Source organism: Heterocephalus glaber, unplaced genomic scaffold (genome assembly GCF_053883595.1).
Source record: "Heterocephalus glaber isolate CG9 unplaced genomic scaffold, H.glaber_assembly_v1.0 deba00001004, whole genome shotgun sequence".
Taxonomy (NCBI): Eukaryota; Metazoa; Chordata; class Mammalia; order Rodentia; family Bathyergidae; genus Heterocephalus; species Heterocephalus glaber.
The window spans coordinates 5,333,596-5,348,456 of record NW_028258179.1 but is presented as its reverse complement, the minus strand read 5'-3'; the positions used below and the strand labels follow the sequence as shown (position 1 = coordinate 5,348,456).

At 56.8% G+C, this 14,861-nt stretch overlaps 1 protein-coding gene across 2 annotated transcripts in view; it reads right to left on the bottom strand.

The window, feature by feature from the left end:
* Positions 1-12,748, bottom strand: part of Efhd1 (EF-hand domain family member D1) — a 31,328-nt gene extending 18,580 nt beyond the window's left edge. The window contains exon 1 of one of the 2 annotated variants that reach the window (XM_087209410.1): positions 11,907-12,748. In XM_087209410.1, the coding sequence (XP_087065536.1) occupies positions 11,907-12,460 (554 nt within the window). In that variant the 5' untranslated portion in view covers positions 12,461-12,748. The remainder of the gene's footprint in view (positions 1-11,906) is intronic. The other variant, XM_004868132.3, reaches the window with a different exon arrangement.
* Positions 12,749-14,861: the final 2,113 nt, after the last annotated feature.

Below are 14,861 nucleotides of genomic sequence, written 5' to 3'. Positions count from 1 at the left end.
CACCTGGCCTAGAGACTGTGCCCGTGCCACAGCACAGAGGCGACAACCACACAGAGCTCCCTGAACGGACAGAGTCACCTCAACTCTCCTCAGGGTTCTGACCTGGGAAACCTGGGGGTCGGGGGGAGAGAAAGAAAGGAAGGGACAGGGCCGGGCATTTAGCTCAGTGGTTCCGCCGCCTGCCTTGCAAGCACAAGTATCCGAGTTCGATCCCCGGTACCAAAAAAAAGAAAGGAAGGGACAGAGAAGAAAAAGCTGGAGATGGAGATGCAGCTCAGTGAAAAGACCCTGGGTTTGACCCTCAGGACCACAAAGGAGGCGGAGGGCATCGCTGAGGCCACAAGAGCAGGAAAGAAAGGACTCGGGCCCCAGCCGCACCTCCACTCCCAGGAGCCCAGGAAAGGCTGCCTCCCAGGATCCTGCCAGAGGCATCGCTGCTGCCATCTACTGAAGCCTGCAGGACTATGAAGTGACCACATCAGGGTGTCCCCACCCCGGGAGCTGGGCCTGAAGGCCAGAAGCACATCCTTCCCTCTTCAAAGTGGCCTCTCCAGTGTGCAGGACAGGCAGGAAGAGTCGCACAAGGCCGCTTGTGTCATCTTGCTCTTTCATCTGCGCCCCACCCGGGCCTGGGACCAGTCTTCGGGGCGGCCCCCCTGTGAAGCCGTCATGCAGTCGCCTGCCCTGCTGTTTACGGAGGGCTCCCCGGGGCCAGGCGTGAGCTCAGCCACCCCTTAACTCCGCAGAGCTGCTCACTGCAGCAGGCGGCAAAGCCAGTTCCCGCAGGACGGGCAGAGCTAGCCTGAGGTTTTCACGCAGGGCCCCAAAGCTTCCTGGGGGAGGAGGGAAGGCAGGAATGGTCACTGATAGACAGGCGCGGTGGCACACGCCTGTAATCCCTGCACTCTGGGAGGCTGTGGCAGGATTGCAAGTTCGAACCTAGCCTGGCCAACGTAGCAACTTAGGGAGACCCTGTCTCAAAATACAAATAGAAAAGGTCTGGGGGTGCAGATCAGTACGAAGGCACTGGGTTCAAGCTCCCATACTGCTAGGAGGGGGCAATCATAATCCAAAGCTCTGCATCGCTATTTATTTCCTGGGGCTTCCTTCTGGATTTATGACCTATTTCCATTTCCCATTTTCTCCATCCCTTTGGACTCGTCACTCTGCAGGAACTGCTGGGGAAGGGACTCTGGTCCCCTGGTCCCACTGCCCATGTCCTGCACACCCAGGCATGGGCAAGCACTAGGGAGGCCTGAGCCTTGTGCACGTGGACAGTGGCCCAAGCCCTGGGCCCTGAGGGGGCCTGGTAGGCACAGAGCAAGCAGGACTGTTTAGAAAACAATGCATCGGGAGGCTGAGGCAGGATCACTGCAAGTTCAAGGCCAGCCTGGTGGATGGGCTACATAGTGAGTTCAAAGCCAGCCTGAACTACATAGCCAGACCCTGTCTCAAAAGAAATCAATGCAGTCTGCAGGCCTGAGAACCAAGCAGCCTCTGGGGTGGCTTCTCAGACAGCTGCTCTCACCCATGTTGGTCCCAAACAGCCTTCGCCACCTTTAGGACCCTGAGAAATGGAACCACCACCTGCTACAGTGCCAGTTCGGAAGCTGCCTAAGCCCATCAGAGAATGAGGCCCCTCCCAGGCTCCTCCGCTGCTTTACAGCCAGGCTGACACTGAAGGTAGCTGAGAAAAAAAAATGTGTGTGTGTTCCAATTTTAAATTTTGTTACAGTAAAGGATACATCACCACGAATCCCCCTCAAATCATACCCTTACTTTGAACACACTCATCCCATCATTTTTCCTGAAGCAGTTCTGGAGCCCTCTTTCCTAAGTGTCTGTGAGGTGCATCAGAAATACAGTGGAGGGCTGGGGATTTAGCTCAGTGGTTCCGCCACCTGCTTTGCAAGCGCACAGTCCCGTGTTCAATCCCCGGTACCAAAAAGAAAAGAAAAAGAAAAAGAAATACAGTGGATGCTGTGCATCCCAACAGAAAGGCAGCTTGTGGAGACATGCAGCTCGTCCTCCCTCATCCACCTTATTCCCCAGGTCTGGCACGGTACCACTTCCTGCTCTCGCCCAAAGTCCAAATGACCACGAAAGGTCAACTTTCTGAATCCATTCAGGACATCAAGGCAGCCAGGACAATGCAACTAAAGACATAAAAGAGAACTGACTTCCACAGATGCTTCAGAAAGTGGCACGAACAATGAAGACAAGTAGGCTCAAAGCCTGGGAGTATTTTGAGGGGGTTCACGGCACCGCGTCTTTTAGTGCAATAAATTTCTTTAAATGTAAACACTCCCTGTATTTCTTGATCACCCTGCATAGGGGAGACAGGCCGAGGTCCCTGATCACTGGACACACAGCGATGCATGCCATCGGCTGGGAAAGCCCCAGCCGCCAAAGGGCCCCGTGACCCTCTCCCTGCCCGCCAGAGACCAGCTACAGAGGAGACAGCCACCAGGGGATGAGAGCGGGTTTCCAGTGTCGCCGGATTCAGAGCCCTTTTCAGTCCATGAATCCCTTATTCTTTGGCTCCCTGTGCAGCACTCCTGGGTCTTCCAGGTTTTCATCTCAGCAGCCAGAACCATTCTGCTTCGAATGGAGAAAGAGCGGAGCCGGCTGCCTTTGTCTGCCGAGGCTGGGCCAGCAGAGGCTCCCCGGAGACCCCCACACTGGTTCTCAGGAGGGTGACAGTGCCCCAGAACTACCTAGGGAGACCCGGTCTCCAAAAAGGAAAGGAGCAGAGGAGGGTGAGCTCACACAAGTGCTCTTCGAGGACTGGGAGGTGTCTTTCCCAGGGAAACGGAGGGCGCTAAGAGCATGAGGCAGGGAGCAGTGTTCACGGGCATCTCCAGAAGACCTCGAAGCTCAGGGCAGGGGCCAGAGGACCCCAGCAGGCCTGGCTGGAAGGGGCAGGGAGGCCAGCAGGAAGAGGGGTGGCACAGGGCTCCCTCCTGGCAGGTGCCCTTCCTTTTCCATTAAGAGGCCAGCTCAGTTTATTTTGGAACTGGGGATTGAATTGAGGATGAAGAGGCCACATTTCTGAGACTGCAGGAGCCCAGTGGAGGTTGGGGTGTCACCTCACAGTCAGCCACAGTACCCCATCCTTCCATATACTGTGTCTGGACGTCTGTAGAGAAACAGACAGGCCAGGCAGGGCCGAAGGCTCCTCCATTCTCCAGGTCTCCCGTGTGCTGTGTGCTCAGCCCCTTGAAGACAGCAGAGGAGGCAAGGGCCTCTGCCCGGGCTTTCCGTGCAAATAGCTTCAAGTTCTGCTTTGTCCTAAGTGCATGCTGTCAGGTGCCTGTGCCTGCCAGGATTTGTCACAAGGATTCCAAAGGAAAGAGAAGCCAGGTGTGGTGGACACACCTGTAATCCCAGCACTAGGGAGGCTGAGGCAGGAGGATCAAAAGTTCAAGACCAGTCTAGCTGTCGGGAGCAATGCTACATAATTCTAGGGAAAAATCATTTGAGTAGGCCTGGTTCTCCAGCCTACAGACCAGCTACGACATTCCAGACATAATTCCATTTTGGCCTCGGGTCACAACTGAGACCTCAGTGATCCCCGGATGCTGTAATGCTCCAGGACAAGACCACGCCTGCGGGAGATGCCAGGGAGGAACCAGATCTTCATCTGCATAGTTCCTCATTGTTCTCAGATTTCCACTGCCCCCCAGTCTTTTTACACCTTGTTTATCCCAATGTAAAGTACTGAACTCTGCATTTCGCTTGTTACATTTATTTCCCCACGTACTGAATAAAAGGTGCTGCAAGCTAGGGGGCTTTGTCTTTGCTGCCCAGAGCAGCACTGATCAGACCCAAAGCTCAGCTTCTTCTCAGTCTCATTTGTCTACCTTTCCTGTAATTCGCCGTGTGCTGCCATGGCTCGCAGGAGACCAGGACTCACTGCAGAGGTTCTGGTAACGTCCCCTTCCCCTGTTCCCTACATCTAGCAATTTGGCAACTCAGACCCTGTCTCAAAATAAAAAAGGGCTGGAGATTACTCAGTCCAAAGGCCCTGGGTTCGATTCGCAGTAACAAAAAGAAAAAAAAAAGAGGGCTGCCTGTTGCCTTGACCTCCCCCAGCCTCACTCAGGCTGGCCACGGGCTGCCCCAATGCAGGCAGCAAGGGCCTCGTTCGGGGCAGTCTCAGGTACAGGCAGGCTGCCCCCTGATGCCAGCTCCACTCAGGGATCCAGGCCAGCCCTGAGCTCCCCGAAAGGTGCAGGCCAATATTTCTCTCCTGGGCAGGTGCAGAGGGTCCGTGGAGCGCCTGTGACCCACCAGTGCCAATGCGCTGGGGACAGGAGGGCAGGGTCCCAGGGAGGCAGGGGTGTGGGGCTGAGTGTGGCTGCTGGGGTTCAGAGTCCGGCCCCAGCCCCTGGCACGTGCAGGGCAGCGCTGCATACCTCTGGGAGAGTACTGGAGCTCTCTGGCACCCAGCTCTCCTCTGTCCTGTCGTCGCCCAAGAGTGATGCCCTGTGATCTCAGGGGACGGATGCCCCAACACCTCTGGGTGTCCACGTCCAGTCTCACAGGGCTGGGTGTCCCTGGCAGTGCCTCTGGCCCTCTGTGACCCCAAGCCAAGGGAGTCAGGGAGGGAAAAACACAAGGAGCTGCCGGGTGAGGGGCAGCCAGTGGCTGAGGAAGCCATCAGCCCCACCCCAGGGGACCAGACAGGAAGGAAAAGCCCGTCCACACCTTCCTGGCCAGTAGGACCCGCTCCTGTGTCCTCCTGCCCATCCCACCTGAAACCCCAAAGCCCGAGGTGGCAAAGCACCGGGCTGGAACACAGTGACCTAATTAAGGCCAGACTGCACACCTAGCCAAGTGGTCACTTGATCTTAGGGACAACCTGAGAAGGTGGTCACTCGCCTTTTTCCACATCTCGCTTACAGGCGCATGTCTGTGTGGCTTTGTGGCTCTGCCACAGGGGCCACCAACCCCACTGCAGCCTGAAGAGCTCAGAAACCTCTACAGAGCCCAGTATGGCCATGCTGCCCCTGGGCCTGGGGTGGCCACGGGGACAGCAGGAAAAGGTTAGCCACTCTGGACTACAAATAACTCATCTCAAGCTGGGCGTGGTGGTGCCCACCTATAATCCCAGCACTTTGGAGGCTGAGGCAGGAGGATCGCCAGGAATGTGAGGACAGCCTGGGCTACATAGTGAGTTCAGAGCCAGCCTGAACTACATAGCAAGACTGTGTCTCAAAATAAATAAGTAATAAGCAGACCTGTTCTGGGGGAGGGGGACAGGCACTTAGGAGGGGCAGAGACCACGCTGGGCAGCCTCCAGGCCAAGCACTTCTCCAAGGCTACGATGGGTCTCACCAAATCCCCCTGGGCTGGGGGCAGCTAGATATTTTGGCACAAGTTGTCCCCAGTCACAGTGGGGGCTCAGTAAGCAGCACTGGGGGGCATCTAACCCCTTGCTGGGGTCAGGCACAGCCCAAGGGTGGGCTGGGGGGGTCCCTCAGCCTCTCCAGCTCCAGGAAGGGGCGGCAGGGCCAGGCCTGTGGACGTGAGGGCTCCAGACATCTTCCCACTCCCTGGGACCCAGACCCAAGCTGGCACCGGGTGCCTCGGGTGGAGACCAAGTGACCATACCACCCGCCAGGGTGAGTGCCCCTGCTCTGGAGCCAGCCCAGGCACAGACGGAAGGAGCCCTGTCCCCAGCCCCAGCCCACCCTGCCACTGGTTCCGCTGCTGCCAATGCCAAGGCCTGGCCTTCACACAGCAGTCAGGGGCACCGGGCTGAGGTCGGAGGAAATCAGAGCAGGCCGGACACGCGCACACCCCGTGACTGGCACCAAGGCCTCCCGCTGAGCACAGGGACTGTCGCCGCCCGTCGTGTGGACACCGGAGAGGATGCAGGAGGCTGAGGTGCCAGGGAGGAGGGGCAACAAGTCACAAGTTTCAAAGACAGAAGGGGTGGACGTGGGAATCCGACGGGCCCCTTAGACCCAGAGCGGCTGCGCGGAGCGGCGATGTGAGGCTGAAGCAGGCTTAGCCGGAAGGGGCCGTGGAGCCGTCACACGGACCCCCACTCGCCACCCACCCTCCAGGCCGCTGCCACCTGCACCCACAGACCAGGGAAGAGCACAGGGATCGAGAGCAGCTGAAATAATGTGAGTGACGGGCTTGGGTGTGGCCTGAGGCTAGAGTGGGGCCCAGGGTGCCATCCCCAGCCCTGTAAGAAAGGAAAGATGGAGGGCCGGGCTGCTCAGTGGCACCGCGCCTCGCAAGTGCACGGTCCTGGGTTCAATCCCTGGTACCAAAAAAAAAAGGAAAGAGGGAAGGGGAAGCGCATGTCCTGGAGGAAAAGCCTCCAGAGGCCCCCGGAGATGTGCGACCCCGACTGGTCTCGACTCCCAGGCTGCCATCCAAGTCTCTAAATCTGAGGCAGGAGGACGGCGAGTTCCAGGCCCCCTGGACTGTGTGGTGAAAGCTGTCTCAGAAAATAAAAGTACACAAAAGCACAGGCAGACATAAGAGCGAGGTGTATTATCCAGAGAGATGCTGGGCAGGGCAGTGCAGATGGGGTGGACTCTGTGAGGACACACCAGCTAGGCCTGGGGTGCGTATCTGTGATCCAGCCACTCAGGAGGCTGAGGCAGGGGTCTGCAACTCTGAGCCCAGCCTGGGCTTAAACTTGGTGAGGCCCTGTCTCAAGATAAAAAACAAAAAACCGGGGATTTAGCTCAGTGGTTCCACTGCCTGCCTAGCAAGCACCAGGTCCGGAGTTCAATCCCAGGTACCAAAAAAACAAAAAAAAAAATCTTAAAAAGGGGTGGGATGTAGCTCAGTGTGAAGGCCCTGGGTTCAATGTGAAGTAGGCCTGAGAGAGAGAGAGAGAGAGAGAGAGAGAGAGAGAACGCAAGCAGGCAGGCACTTTTAAATTAATCATGAAAGGGATGAGGGAGAAGAACTCTTTTTGCACAATGTAAAGCTTTAGTAACTGTTTTCACCACTTAATTTCAGAGTCCTGTACATCAAGTTCTCATAAAATGGAGGTGGGAGACTCCCCAGAGAGAGCGCGGTGGACTGCGAGCTGAGGGGGAGACGGGACTCCCAGCAGGGAGCCAGGCCCGGGACAGCCTCGGGGCTCCTCCACAGGAGCCGCCCTCAGCAGCGGGCCAGCCCTGGCTCCCCTGGCCTCCCAGCTCCAAATGCAGGCCGAATGATGGACGTTCTCGGCCAGGTGGATTGCTGCGGACGGGCAGCGGCAGGAGGAGGCCACACGCCCAGCTCCACCTTTCTCCCAGCGGGGGAAGTGCGCCCTTTCCATCTGTTTCCTGACACCTCCCGAACTTTCTTTTTCTTGGTGCTGTGAGAGAAAGCCAGGGCGCCCAGCATGCTAAACATAGGGTCCACCACTGAGCTACACCCATTCCACCTTCCCCATAGTTAAAGTCAATTTAAGCTTCATAGGGTAGTGTGCACCTGAAATTCCAGCACTCAGGAGGCTGAGGCAGGAGAATGGAAAGTTAGAGGCCAGGCTGGGGTACTTAGTGAGTTCAAATTCAGCCTGGACTTCATAGTGAGACCCTGTCTTAAACAAAAACAAGATGGGTGTGGTAGCACATGCCTATAATCCTGGCACTGAGGAGGCTGAGGCAGGAGGATCCCAAATTAGAGGCCAGCCTGGGCAATTTATAGAGGCCACACCTCAAATATTAAAATAATAATGATGATGATAATAATAATAATGGCTGGAATGTAGCTTGCACTCTCTGAGTTCAATCCCCTGTATCCCAAAAAAGAAAAGACGGGAGACAAGGGGCAAGAAATGAAGAACCCCTTTTCAGCTCTCAGTGGTGTCTGGCCATTGGGAGTGGCTCTGGCAGGGTGTCCTTGACTTCAGCATTTTGGATTCTTAATAAAAGGACAATTTCCCCACCCTCTCTTCTGGGAATTGGAACCCAGGCCTCTAGTGTGCTGAGAACCCATCCCCGAGCCCTGTCCTGTCCTCATTACCTGCCTGCATGGGACCTGCCTGGTCGCAGTTTCCTGTCCAACTCGGCTCAGTTTCAGGCCTGGACACACACGGCAGAGTCAGTTTCCCCGGGCTTCTCGCCCTCCACTGAAATCAGGCCACCGTGCTCCCAGTGCGGCTATCCAGTGACACATTTGGAATCGGGAGGGGACTTTCTCTGTCGGGGTGGTGGCGTCTGGCTACTGCTCTCTCCTGCTCCTGCAGGCATTGGGAGCCACGAAGACACAACTCCCACTCCAAGGACTCGGAGCCTTGCAGGCTGTGAGGGATCCATCTTTGGTTTGCTTGTTTGGTTAAGTCTTGTGAACAAAGAAGTCCCGAAGCCGAATACGTTACAATAGGAAAATCACATTTAGAAGCCCAAAGCAAGTTGCACAGTATCTGTGCGAATCTATCCAGCCCTCAATCCCCACAAAAGAGTGAATGGGTGAGCTTTGTGCACCCTGGTCTAATCGGGTTTCACCCCTCGAGAGCTCCAAGGGAGCAGCAGCGACATCGGAATGCTGATCTAGAAACTGCTGAGAAGGGAGTTCCTGCTGAATGGGAGGCACTCTGGCACAGGTGGGGCTCCTGTCTGCCTCTATTTTTTTGTAGTTAGCACATTTGAATGAGGGTTGGAGCCCAGTGTGGTGGCACACACCTGTCGTCCCAGTATGGTGAGGCTGAGGCAGGAGGATCTCAGGTTCAAGGCCAGCCTGGGCTACATAAGGAGACCCTGTCTCAAAAAACAAGGTCACACTAGATTAGGGTGGGCCCTAACTCTACTAACTGGTGTCCTTATTGGACAGCCGTGTGAAGGCCCAGAGGCACCAGTGACAAAAGACAGGGACTGGAGCAATGCACCTGTCACCGAGGATGCTCAGGATTGCCCGACAGCAGCCACCAGAGTGAGGAGGACACAGCAAGGCGCCTTCCCCAGAGCTCTGGGGGCAAGCGGGTCCTGGCAATACCTTAGTTCCAGGCTTCTCCATTTCCAGTGCGAGGCAGGGTAAGTTCTGCCCAGTCTGCACTTCCCAGTGTGTGGAGTTCCATCCCTGGGGCCTGGGAAACCAGACACTGAGCCAGCACGGGCTGGGACACCTTCCCCAGACCCCGCCTGTGACTCACCGGCTGGCCACCACACACAGACAGCTCAAACCGAAGCTCCAGCCACTCTGGAGTGAGTTACACAACACAAATCACACCACAAAAGGTCAGCACAAGCCGGGCGTGGTGGCCTGTGGCTGTAGTCCCAGCACTGTGGGAGGCTGAGGCAGGAGGATCACAAATTTGAGCCCAGGCCGGGCAAATTCACAACTTAGCAGGAGCCTGTCTCAAGAAAAATAAATAAGATAAAAAATGAAACGGGCTGGGGTGTCGCTCGGCGTGAAAGGCTCTGCCACAGCGATGGCCACAGGACAGGATGATGCAGTGCTCAGGGACTGGGGCTCCACCACAGCCCACGCCCTGTGGTAATGCCTCCCACGCATCATCCCCACCAGCAGCTCCCAAGGCCCAAGCCGCCCAGGCACCTCCAGGAGCACGGAGTGGGCCTCAAGGAGCCCAGGGGGCCTGGCTCGGCCCCTCTTCCCAGCCTCCAAAACCAGCTCGCCCTGGCGTACTTTGGAAAACAGCCCGGGGGGAGACGCACCTGAGTGTGTTCCCCAGGTTTCTAAATTGCTGGTTGTTCTCCTTGTTTAGCCACAGAAACCAAAGGGGAAAAGGAGGATCCGTGCGCTTCCATCAGGGGCAGGACTTCAGGGCATGGCTGGGCTGGAGCAGACCCCACCAGAGCAGACCACACGGGAGGATGGGGCAGGAGCGCAGGAGTGAGAAGGGGCAGGGCCTCGGGGACAGGAAGGCTGCACAGGAGCCCCAGGCCACGCGCAGGGTTTCCTGGCCTGCTGCAGCCCGTGGTCAAGGTGGCTGCAGTGATGGTCGGTGCAAAAGTGGACACAGGAGCTGTACGTGGTGGTGCACGCCTATAATCCCAGCACTCCAGGAGGCTGAGGCAGGAGAAGTGCAAAAGCATGTCTCAAAGTAAGAGGTAGCTGGAGGTGGAAGAAGGCAGGTGGCAGGAGGTGGCAGGGAGCCAGTCTGAGCTGGCCACCAAGGCACCTCAGGACCCTTCAGGAGGCAAGGGCTCTTTCCACCAACTGGTCACCGCCACTGCTGGGCACCAGGGGTGACGGGGGTGGGGGGTGTCACACCAGAGACCAGCGATATCCAGGCAGCAGCATCTTGCTCAGCGGGAGCCCTTTCTTTCTTCTTTCGGTTTTTTTTTTTTTAAGAGACTGGCTCTTGCTAAGTTGCTAATTTGCCCAGACTGAGCTCAAACCTGCAATCCTCCTGCCTCAGCCTCCCTGAATCCATTTGTACAGGGCATGCAGAGTCTTAAGGTGGGGTGGGAACAGAGAGACCAGGAGCGCAGGGTTTAGAACTCCACCCTAGGGCTTGGGGATTTAGCTCAGTGGCACTGCACCTGCCTCACAAGCACAAGGTCCTGAGTTCAATCCCTGGTACCGAAAAAATGTATATATAACTCCACCCTGGCTGCCTGCACCCCTCACTTCTGGGGCCAGGCCAGTGAGCACAAGGAATTCACCTGGCCATGGTAACTGGGTCATAGCCAACACAGAACAACGGTAAGCCCACACCCCATAAAGTGGGGACACAGAGGCCCCTGCTGAGGCTTCTCTGTCCCACTGGACTTGAGGGAACTGATGTGGCCACACTGCCACTGCCAGGGACCAAGGTACCTGAGGACGAGATTAGCAGCAAGAGCAAGGCAGTCTGGAGATGGAGTTCAGTGCCACAGTGGTGCTTAGCACTTGCAAAATCCTGGGGCGGGGGGAGAGGAACACAGCACTAATGCCATCACTGAGCTCCTAGATCCAGCCATACCTGAAGCCCATGCTGGCTTGTTAATTTTAGAAGCCAAATTAATTCTTCCATTTATGCCAATTTGGGTTGCAAGTGACAGAAGACTCAACCTAGAATTCTGACAGCCAACAGGCAGGTGCAGTGCCAGGCCCAGGCCGGGCTGTCGGCTCAGTCGGGACGCAGTTCACACGCTGCTGTCCCCAGCCAGTACCTGTTTCCATGCAGATGCCAACCAAGGCAGCCAACAAACAAGCTTATCCTTCCAAAAAGAGAGTTTTGCAAGCAAGGCGTGGTGATGCAAGCCTGAAATCACAGCACTCTGGGAAGCTGAGGCAGGAGGACTGAAAGTTTGAGGCCAATCCTGGCGACTTAGCAAAACCCTGTCTAAAAAAAATAAAAAAGAGCTGGGGCCCTGAGTTCAGTCTTCAACACACACACACCACACTCAAACACACACACGTTTTGCAAGAGAAATGAAAGCAGCTGAGTGGACACAGAGCAACCCGAATTTGAGGCCCCCAAGCTGCCCTCCTGAATGCACCTGGCCTGGGAGGAGCCAGTGGGACCTGGGAGCATCCGGGTCTTCCCTGAAACAACCCGAGCAGGTCTCGGGCTCTGACAAACCGCTGCCCCACGGACAGCTTCCCATGGCAACCAGTCACGTCCACAAACCCACGCGGGAAACGGTGCCCGAAGCCAGGGGAGAGAAATGGGGTCGAAGGCAGGGGCTCCAGTGCCTGCCACTGGGGGCTGCGACGCGGCCCCCGCCCAGCGCCTTTAAACAGAGCCTCGCGTCCCACCCCCGTCTAAGGCCCGTCTAAGGCCCGGAGCCCGGGGGGCTGAGGCCTCCCTGCCCCCGGCCGTGTTCCGGCCTCGACCCAATTCCGGAAATATTAATCCCTCAGTCGGGACCGCGGGGTATACACAGGCCCCTCTCCAGGGAGGCCCGGAGCCCGGGCCACGGGGGTCCCGCCCAGAAGCCCCAGGTGCCCGGCCGATTCTCCGGGCCGCCCACCGCGCCTCCGGGCCGGGCGCTCACCGCCGGAACGCGCTCTCCAGGTCCCTGAGGCGGCGGCGGCTGAGCCCGGGGAGCTCGGTGTAGGGGTTGAAGACCCGGCTGCGGCGGGCGGGCGCCGCACCCTCGGCGATGCGCAGGCGGCGGCTCAGTTGCTCGCTCAGCTCGGCGTCGACGCCGGCCGGGGGCGCGGGGCCCGAGGCTGCGCGGGGCTCCGAGGGGTCCTCGAGCCGCAGGCGGCGCTGCAGCTCGCGCGCTAGCTCCTCGCCGGCCATGCTGCGAAGGTTCTGCGCGGTCTCCGCGCTCCTCGGCCGCGTCTCGGCGGGGACCTGGGGCGGGGACCTGGGGCGGGGCCGGGGGCCGCGCCCCCCTCTGCGGCTGGGATCCAGGCGCCGGCATCCGCCCCCAGGGAACCGCAGCTGGCCAAGTTTAAAGCCGCGCGGGTCCTTCCTGCCTAGTCCTGCTGAAGCACCCCGAACAAGGGGCTCGCAGCCTGGGACGGCCCGTCCTCGCCCCAGGCTTTGGGAATGGGAGACGCGAGCAGGCGGGCGTTCGGGGCCAGAGAATGTTGCAAACATTCCCTGAAAGCCCGTCTTGGTGGCTCAGGCTGGTACTCCTAGCACTCGGGAGGCTGAGGTAGGAGGATCTCAGGGAATTTAAGGCCATCCTGTGGTGTATAGTGAGTTCAAGGTCAGCCTGAGCTACACAGCGAGACCCTACCTCAGAAACCAGCCGACAAATAAAGCGAACACTGGTTGAAATGTTTCCAAAACAGACTAAAAATACAAAATACAAAGAGGTACAGAAAAAACTCCATTCTCCCTGGAGGTTGGAGAGCGAGCGCGCAGCTTCAAGGTCCCTGGCTTTTTTCTCTCTCCCTCCCTCTGAAACACACAGAAGGAAAACGTTTGAAAATGAAGAAATCAATGTTTCCAACGACAGGGCAAGGACGCACACAGCCGTCACGGTCCCTGAGGAGGGCGCCGCCAGGTGACATCAGCCGCGGGATCCAGTAATCACAGCTGGCGGGCTGAGGCCGGGACTGACCCGCCGGGCGGGCGCTGCCTCCTCCGGACCCGCAGGCGCCCGTGGTGGTGGTGGTGGGGGCGGCGGTGTGGACTCAGCCTGCGCCCGCCCGCAGTGCCATGCGACTTGGGGGCGAGGGGGCGACAGCTCGGGGTCACAGCGGCTGCTCAGCAAGCGCTGCCACCCATGAGGCCCTGCAATCGCTCCCCGCACCTCCAGAACAGTACTTTTTAGAAAGCTGTTAGGGAAAATAAGATTTTAAAATAATAATAAACTGGGCGTGGTGGAGCACACCTGTGATCCCAGTACTCTCTGGGAGGCTGAGGCAGGAGGATCGCTGTGTTCGAGGCTAGCATAGGATACATAGCAAGACTTTGTCTCAAAATAACAAAAAATTTTAAGAAGAATTTCTGCCCAGCCCTGGCAAATTAGTGATTTAGTGAGACCCGGTCTCAAAAAGGAAAAGGGGGGTGGGCAGCTGGGGATTTAGCTGCATGTGAAGGTCCCAGGTTCAAACCCCAATCCCAGCGCGGGATGGTGGTGGCGGTGGTGGTGGTGGTGGTGGTGTTTTTAACATCTCTCCTAAACAGCTTGGCTTGGTTTGGTGAAACCGGTTTTACACAAGAAATAAAAATTGACCAGCAGCACACAAATCCGTTCGAGGGTTGCACTTTTTGCCCTTGAAAGGTGGTGAGGAGGTCTGTTGCTTGTTGTGACGCCCATGCCAAGCACTTCGTGCGACACACTTCACCAAAAAGTTAGACATTTTTTTAAAGGAAAATGTATTGGGGAGTAGGAATGGGGTGTAAGAATAGCTCCTGAGAGATAGGAGGGGTCCCAAGTGGGTTGCCAACATTTTGATAGTCCATGGCAACAAAATCCTTTGCATGAGTAGGCAGTAAGATGTTTAAACCGTTTTCCAAGCTAAAATGTGTAACAAGGTGGGCATGCTGGGACACACCTGGGATCCCAGCACTCAGAGGGGGCTGAGGCAGGAGGATCACTGCACAATGAGACTTTGTCCTAAAAAAGCAAACAAACAAAACTTTAAATGAAGAGAGCTGGGAATGCAGCCTGGGTTCCCAGAATGCAAACAACAAACCAAAAAAAGTTCTTGTCAACACGAGACAAGTCTAGGAGGGTCAGTGCCAGCCCTCCTGTGTCGTCCCAGGAGCTTGCTGTGTCCTTGACTCCTGGTGTGGCCAAAGGCGCTTCTGTGACTGTGACTTCTCCTTTGGTTCTGTGGCCCTGTGAGGAACCTCCCCCCTGCCCCAGGCTGGGCGAGGGACACAGGGGTCCTGCCCTCTCTGTCCCTGCCCGGCTCTGCACATGGACTCAAGAGCTCCCTGAGACTTAGTCACAGTAGAACTTCTAGTGGAAACTGAGCGCTGAAAACCTCTTCATGTGCCATTACATAAACATCTAGTGCTCCTATTTGGGAGGCTGAGGCAGGAGGGTCCCAAAGGCCAACTTAGTGAGACTCTGTCTCAACATTTAAAAGAGCTAGGGTGGAACTCAGCACTAGAACTCTTCGCTAGCATGGGTGAGGACCTGGGTTCTAGCCACAAAAACAAAGAAGAAAAAGATGTGCTGGTCTCCCTCAAACACCCGGAGTCCTTGACCCAGCAGTTTGGAAGCGCTGGTCACATGACATTGCTCACTTCCATGATGTTATAGACAGCCAAGTTAGACAGAAATGAACGGATGGGGCGAGGCCATCAGGGAGTCAGTGCAGAAGATGAGAACACATCAAAACTGTACCTGGAGGCACAGCTGAAGGAGGCAAGACCTCAAGATTAAAGTCACCATGGCCAGTTGTACATACTCCCCCAAGGGATGAAGGGAAACAGATTATGCTGTAATTAGCCCTACTCTTCTGGGATTAGTCATGGGCCATCCTCTCACCAACCAAGCTACGGAGGCTAAAACTAAAGGTTAGAGTAAGGCTATAGG